Here is a 7,778-nt window from a genome sequence, read left to right on the forward strand (position 1 = left end):
GTCCCCTTAACACTGTGGGGCCTCTGTATTGCCTTTTCACTTGTGTAGTCATTTATTCAGTTTATTCTGCTCTGGTGGCATTTGACACCCTCTTTGCATTGGACTAAGTTACTATATTGTACAAAGCAATGGAAATTCAGGACCTGAATCTCCTATTTAGGTGCTATGCCCAGACTTCCCCAGCACACAATGATACAAACAGTTAAACAGCATGGTAGCACATACATAGTTCATGGTGATGTGTGAAAAAAGTTGCAGTGTCAACAAAACACAACTGTGTTTGTTGTAACTGGGTCAGACGAGACTGTCACAACCTGGTTACAAGCATATGATTGTGTAGACAGACCTTTGGACCCTGACTTCCATTGCCCTGCCTTTTAAGTGGTATTGGTGCAAGGTATATGCTTTCTCACACAACAAAACTCTACCGGGTGATCTGTGCCTTGGTTAAACACAGGAACCTTGTGTACAGTTTTGGGATTAGTGTTAAGGCATTGCAATGACTAGACAAGAAAAAGACCAGGAAATAAGAAAGTGCCTGGACTCCCACTAACTGAAAAGTACATGCCTTGCATAATTAATACACATATATTTTAGAACTGTTTTAAAATCATGTTGATGTTTGAAGTTAGCACATCAGTGCACCAGTTGTGGAGTGGAAAGGGCATAGTCACACCTTTGCTGCTGGTATTATTTATTCTTTGCAAGGGTGGTTAACAGGCCAAGAGTACTCCTCCCAAATTTGCAATCGGAAGGCTCTTTGCATTGCAAAGGGCTAGTAGCATCACTCATCTTGAGTCAAGGATGCCACAGTACAACCCATAGATTCTGAAAATTAAGGCCTTGCTTGTTGTAAATTTTGTATTGCTCTGTTTTGATTGGAGCTGCCACTCATGAAGGGACTTGACTTGAAGCCACTGTACAGAAACACCACAAGGGAAGCCTGTGTACTATGAGAGTTACTCAACACTGTTAGAAAAACAGGAAGAATTTAAAGCTCCATTCACAAGTATCAGAGCTGTGAGACTGAAAGCTTCTTCCACTGTAAGAACCTTTTACCGTTTCACCTTACACAGATACAGTACCATGTCCTTCCTCCAGAAACTCCCTGGAAGCCGTAAGAATTTAAATTTTAAAAGTCTGGATGATTTACTAATGCAAGTGACATTACAAATAATTAAATATCAACATTTCTATGCACCCACATATAGTTAAAACTTAACCGCCAGGAACAGCCCAGCAGTGGAGGAGTCCTATATAGTCTCCCTGCTACTGCTCCACATGGAGAAACCGCACCATGCACACAGCAGAGGCTGGAGATGCTCTCAAAGAGCGAAATTCATGCTGGAGCACAGGACCAGTACAGGGACTATGCATTGTTTAAATCTAATTTATGGTCTCACAAAGGGACTTAAATGGTACATGGACCTTGTGCTGATGAATTTCACCCTCAATCCTTACTCTAGGTACTGAGGCCAGGGAAGAATTCTCTGAATGTGCACATGGTAGGGTCTTGAGATGTGCATCCCTGATATAGCAAGACTGCTCCTGTTCCAAATAAAACCCCAGCATGTGCCATTATGGTGATGTCACAGTTTCACCAGTCTATTGAGTATGAAGCTGGTACTCAGATAATACAACTGAGAAGTTTGTTTTTTTCCACTTGCCACCTATATCTTATTCTAAAGAAGCCATTTTTTTTCAGCTCTTAATAATGAAACTGAACTAAATGTCTCCATTTGTTGCTGTCTCAGTGAATGTCTACCAAAAAGAGAAGCAAATAACATAATTCACTGGCAGGAGGTATTAGCAGGACTGGAAAAAAAGTCAAAGTATTGAGTTTTTACTGAATACACTAGGCAACTTTAGCAAAGTATCAGTGATGAAATGCTTTCTTCTAGAGCAGTGTTTCTCAATGACCAAGTCCATGGACCGGCGCCGGTCCCTGAGATCCCCCTGACAGAGTTTAGGAAGGCAGCAAGTCCTGGTATCAAAAAGGTTGAGAAACACTGTTCAAGAGTGTCACCTCATTTTGCATGCATCTGAGGTTAATGAAATACCATGTGTGCAATCTGCTGAAAACTGCAAACGAGATTTAGTCCCTAAAAAAAACAACATGCAAAAGATGTGCCGTGTTTGAGGACATTAAAAAACTACAAAGAATTTCAGAAACATGTAAAAATTCATTTAATGGCTCCAAGTTTTATAGTTAATTCACTACAAAGGTTAAAATTGCTGCTAAATAATCCCTCTGTTTGAAAGTCCTGAAGGGTAACTTCATAAACTGTGCTAGTTTCCTTAAACCAGCAGAACCATTGGATGGACTGGCTAGTTGGCTACTTCAATAACTTCGAAAGAGACAAAGGCAAAAAACCCCACCAAAATGCAGGCAAGAACTACCTGAACTGTGCTATATCAGCACCTCTCCCCATTTACTGGACTAGGATTCCCTGTCAGCTCTTGTGCATCTCAGGGATCTCTGGCATATTTCCACTTCTGCTCCCACTCATCTCTGTCACCTGGCTCAGGGGGTGGAGCATCATACTGTTGGAATACGTTCATCTCTGTTTCACTCTGGAGTGAATATGTGCGGAAGAGATCGGATATTGGCTCTTCATTTAAGAGTTCGCTCCTGGTAGTCTTTAAAGAGGAAATATCTTTGTTGTTACCGGAGTGCAGACTTCTCTCCTGAAACACACAAACAATGCCTTCTAGTGAGCTGCACAATGCGCGAGATATTGGAATGAAAAGCCCCCCTGCTCCCTTGCATTTCCCTTGATAAGACTGAAGTGATCCAGCAATAATTTAGAAAAGAATAAAACTTCTGAATTGCCCTGACAGGGTCCTTGATCTAGCAGCCAAGAGGAGATGCACTAAAATTATGTCACCAACAAGACCATCTTCGCCATAACTCACATACTGGTTCACCCCCTGCCAACATACACAAAAAATGATGTATTTCACCGTAATAATAATATCGTCTTACACTTCCATTGTACTTTTCATCCAAAAGGATCCAAGGTGGCACCACAAACTATACATACATAGCGGTCACTTTACCAACCAATGAAGTGCAGCAACCTCTTGTGGGGGGAAAGCAGGAGTGAGGGCAGGTCTACACTTAAATCACTGTCCGCTGTAGCGCTTTCATGAAGATGCGCTACACCGACAGGATAATCCACCTCCGCGAGAGGCAAGAGCTATGTTGGCGGAAGATCTCCCACCAACATAGTGCTGTCTACACCGGCACTCAGGTCAGTATAACTACATCGCTCCAGGGTAGGGATATTAATTATTTACACCCCTGAGTAGTTATACTGAAGTAATTCTGTAGTATAGGCCAGGGGTTAGTTGTTTAACAGCACACATCAATAGTATACAACAGTTTAGGAAGGGAAGTGGAAAAAAAAATGCTGCATCTAATTGAAATTGCAGGATAAGTGAAGGGAGGCTGAATTTATCTAAGTAGGCAAGGATCATGGGATTAGTTCCTTGATTTTTCAGAAGTGTCATGGTATCTTTCCTGAATACGAGTGGTCTTCATTGCAAGACAATAACGCATTGTACTGTTGTCAGTTAGATAAGCCAAAATTTCTGAAGGCTTTCAGCAGGCAAAACTTCCATTGACTTCAGTGGGAGTTTTGCCCAAATTAAAGACTTCAGGATTTGGCCTACAGCGAACAGAAAATTTTCCAAAATTCATCTTTGGTTTGAATTTAAGCAAGGTGAATTTAATGTCTAAAGGATTTTTTTTCCTGGGAAAATCAGAGGGTATGGAAAATAGGGACTGACTTCTAATATCCAAAATACCTCCCGTCACCCTTAGCCACTGTGAATATTTTTTAAGGACTATGAAACCTGCGCTGATGTGATCTTTAAAGAATAATACTTACCTAATTATCTACCAGGGAAAGTAGATAAGTCATTCCTGTGAGAATTAATTGGTTAATACTCAGCACTTGAGTACTACTTTACAAATATTATTATTTGAAACCTGGCAAGAATCCAAGTGGAATCCCAGTTAGCCAGCTTCTTAGTCAGTTTCAACATCAGCAGTTGAGGGTGTAATGTGACAACACATGAAAATGTATAGTCCAGTTGATTTACCTTAATTCTGTAGATCAGAGTATAAAGATGAAAAGACTTTTCACACTGAGTCCCTCTCTCTGTCACCCAACATAGCCCACAGTCAAGGCATGATTTTTCCTCAACAATATATTCTCTAGTGATATGCTGCTGACAGAACTGATCACTAGGAACTTTTTCTGGTATTCATTCTAAATTTATCTTTGCTTAGTTTCATGCCATTACTCCTATATGACCTAAACAATTTGGGTCCAATTCTCCTCACTAACACCACTTTTATACTAGTGTAAATCCATTGACTTTCATGCTCGTGATTTACACTAGTGTGAGAGAAGAATCAGGCCTTTCCTCTCACTCCTTGGGGTTTAATAATGCTTAGCATATACATATAGCCTGTTACAGGGTGGTACTGTTTTCCTGAAACTGCTACACTTTGCTAGCACGTTTTGATCCTGCTGGGAATGGATTAAGTGGTTTCTGATGACTCAATACTGCAAATGCTTCATTATCTCAACTGCATATCAGAGAGCTAGCAGAGGTTTTTTGGAGAGAGAGAATTTAGGTTGTGGGCTAAGCAGTCCCTGAGGTAGGAATCCTAAGAGCAGCCAAGCTTGGGAAAAGGTTTTAACAGAACTTTATCTTATTGTTAATTTCTTTGTTAAAGCCAATCCCCAGGAAGGGGATAAGTTTGACTTTACACAGTGTGTAGAATTTGTTTTAAATCAAACTGCAAAAGGCACCTGGTCACAGCACTATACATCTTCAAAACTGCTCTACAAACATTAATTAATACAACAGGCTATAACATAGGGCAGTATTATTAGCCTCATTTTACAGGTGAGGAAACTGAGGGACAGACTGATTAAGTAACTTTCCCAAGATCACAGAGGGAGTCAATGTAAGAGATGGGATTAGAACCCAGGAGTCCCTGGGCTACCATATGCCCATACTCATTCCCCTAGCTCAAACTGCCTTTCTATGCTTACACCTTCAAATCCTTGTAGGATCACTAGGCAGCATCTAGATTTAAACTGAGTACCACACCTTCTGTTCTTCTGTGAGCCCTTCATCTAACTCCTGTTCAGGCTCTCCAATGCTGAGTTCCACAGTCTCTGGCCTTTGATTCTGTTCTAAAGCAGCCAGCACAGCATCATGCAGCGTTAGAAAGAACCGTGCTTTGGTGACGCAGTCATCAAAGAAATCATTCTTCTCAAAGATTGCTATTACAGAGACTGTAAAACAAAAAAAACCACCACCAGTGCAGACAGGGTCACAAGAAGGAGCACAGTTAAAGCATTTCACCGAGGTTTAAAGCTTATCTTTTTCTTACAAAAAGTGGCTAAATACAGCATTACCAATACAATACTCACGGTGGCAGCTGGCTATCAGGACCGAAATGCCAATATTCTGAAACATGTGGAACATCTGTAGAGAGAATCCTGTATTAATATCAGTGCCACTCTCATGCTCTATGCAGGAATGGCCCTGGCACCAGAAGGCAGGACATACAAGGGGGAAAAAGCTTTTGCTTATAACTCTGCTTCTCTGAAGATACCATTCTTCTAGAAGACTTAGTCCGGGGTCTTAGGTCAGCGCAAGACCAGCTGAACTCTCACAGTTCAAAGAATTCTGACTCCAGAGAGCCAGGTCCCATATTGGACATCATGTACCACAGTCTGCAGGATATAAATTCGGCCTTCCCAGTATTCAAATCAGTTGCTTTGGTTGTACAGCTCCCATATTAAGCCAATTGGAAATGATTCAACGCCCACACATGCGCGTGCACACACAAAATATGCCCCAGAGTAAACAATGGAAATAAGGATCTACATTTTCAAACACAAGCAGTAATTTTGAGTGCCTCTGTTTTTGGGTGCCCATCTTGAGACACTTTAAATTTTAAAAGGGACCTGATTTTACAGGGCAGGTGCTCAGCATACCCTGAAAATCAGGTCCCTTTATAATTAAGGTGCCTGAAGTTGGGCACCTCAAAATTGAGGCCCTTAAAATCATTAGTTGCTTTTGAAAATCCAGGTCAAGTGTAAGTAGAGAAACTCATTAAAAATCATCTTTAATATTTGAGGAGAATCCCATTGACATGGTATCTTCAGAGAAGCACAGCTACAGGTAACTTATTTTCTCTAAAGATACTACCTGCCAGGATTTTCACTTGAAGCTAAAGAGATGTCCCAAAGAAAAAGTAGGTAAGGCTGCAATGAACAACAACAACAACAAACCAATGCCAACAGAAAGAACAGACATTTTTATATCTACTCTTTCTGTCTAGGACTAAGATAACTCTTAAATGTCCAGACAAACCAAAAATGCTCACGTGTGCTAGAGACAAAGACTTCATGTAAGAACATGCTAACTTACAATAAGGGATATCTCAACATTTTAAATAAAACATCTCATGGAATGAGAGAGTTGAGCCTCTCCTACTTTGGAAACAAGAATCAGCACTTTGACTGTCCCAAACAGGATTTCCTCCTGGAAGCTGTAATGAAGTACAAAGCACTGAAGTTCCAAAACAACAGGCACCCAGCACTACCTAAATATGCCAAAGCTTCCAGTTTGCTGTGGGAAGGGAAAAAAACAAACAGCAGAAATGGGGAAAATTAAATGAGAGATTAAAAACGTGATTTGAGTTGAAATAATCTCAGATATTGTTAGTGACTCAGGTAAAGGCATTTTTGCGTGTGTTTTTTTAGATCTACAGTGTACCTTTAAACAATAGCCAGGGAATATATGTGGATCTTCGAAATTACACATTTGTGAAAATACAAAGATCGGTCTTGCTCCCATTAAAGTCAACAGGAACAGGTACAGGTGCTTATATAATAGGTAACTTTAGGGTAATGGGAAGCATCTGATTGTGGGCAAACTTCAGTTTCTGCTTTTACATGCATTGAAGTGACTTGCCTGCCTCAGTAAGTCTGAAGCTTGCAAATCCACAAACTGCACCATGCTGAAGTCTAAAATAATAGTGTGGACTGGATATGTTGAAAACTCCGTGGACTGCAACTGTACTGGTTCCTGGCACAATAGAGTTGTGGAAGTATCTACTCCAAGGTCTGAAGAATGCCGTGTCCTCTTCCCTTCATCCTTCTTCTTTCCAGTCTCAGGTCTTGCTGCCCTGAGCCTGATGGCTGTGGACTGAGCATGCTGTGTTTGCGACATTCCTGTTGTGAGAGTCCCAGAACTGTGCTTGCTTTCAAACTTTGACCAACGTATCAAATTCAGGGAAGACGATGAAGACTCATTATCCCTATGAAGTCGCTTCACCAGTTTCTCAGTATAGGGTATCTAGAATGGTAAAGTGGAGAGTAAAGACAGTTAGGAGAATTGTGTCTAGAAGGTAGAATTTCTCTTGTTGCAGTTATGACAGCATGGTAAATCATTTGATATCTTTCCTCTCTCATGGTAGAAATACCTTTGAACTTACACTAAATATAGCACTAAGTCACAACAGTATATAAATTAGTAGGAGATTGATGCAAGTTTTGGATGTAGTCAGCAGAGTACCTTCAACTACCCTGGAAGTGCTCTGTTAGCCTAGTCCTGCACGTCTTGAAGTTGTTTATTACCATTGGAATGTGGGCGACTAATTTTATATTCCATTTTTTAAAACAGAAACAGTTTTATGAGGTTTTATGCACCATATTCTTCCCCTATGAAAAGCAGTTCCTAAG

General features: G+C 40.7%; 1 protein-coding gene across 1 annotated transcript in view; it reads right to left on the reverse strand.

The window, feature by feature from the left end:
* Positions 1-2,170: 2,170 nt before the first annotated feature.
* The window catches only part of SLC26A8 (solute carrier family 26 member 8), a 31,241-nt gene continuing 25,633 nt past the window's right edge, over positions 2,171-7,778 (reverse strand). The window contains exons 15-18 of the mRNA XM_029913344.1: positions 7,009-7,392; positions 5,457-5,511; positions 5,131-5,318; positions 2,171-2,688 (exon numbers count right to left, since the gene is read on the reverse strand). Of these exons, the coding sequence (XP_029769204.1) occupies positions 2,470-2,688; positions 5,131-5,318; positions 5,457-5,511; positions 7,009-7,392 (846 nt within the window). The 3' untranslated portion in view covers positions 2,171-2,469. The remainder of the gene's footprint in view (positions 2,689-5,130; positions 5,319-5,456; positions 5,512-7,008; positions 7,393-7,778) is intronic.

The sequence above is a fragment of the Terrapene carolina genome, unplaced genomic scaffold, assembly GCF_002925995.2.
Source record: "Terrapene carolina triunguis isolate 2854851 unplaced genomic scaffold, T_m_triunguis-2.0 Scaffold604, whole genome shotgun sequence".
Taxonomy (NCBI): domain Eukaryota; kingdom Metazoa; phylum Chordata; order Testudines; family Emydidae; genus Terrapene; species Terrapene triunguis.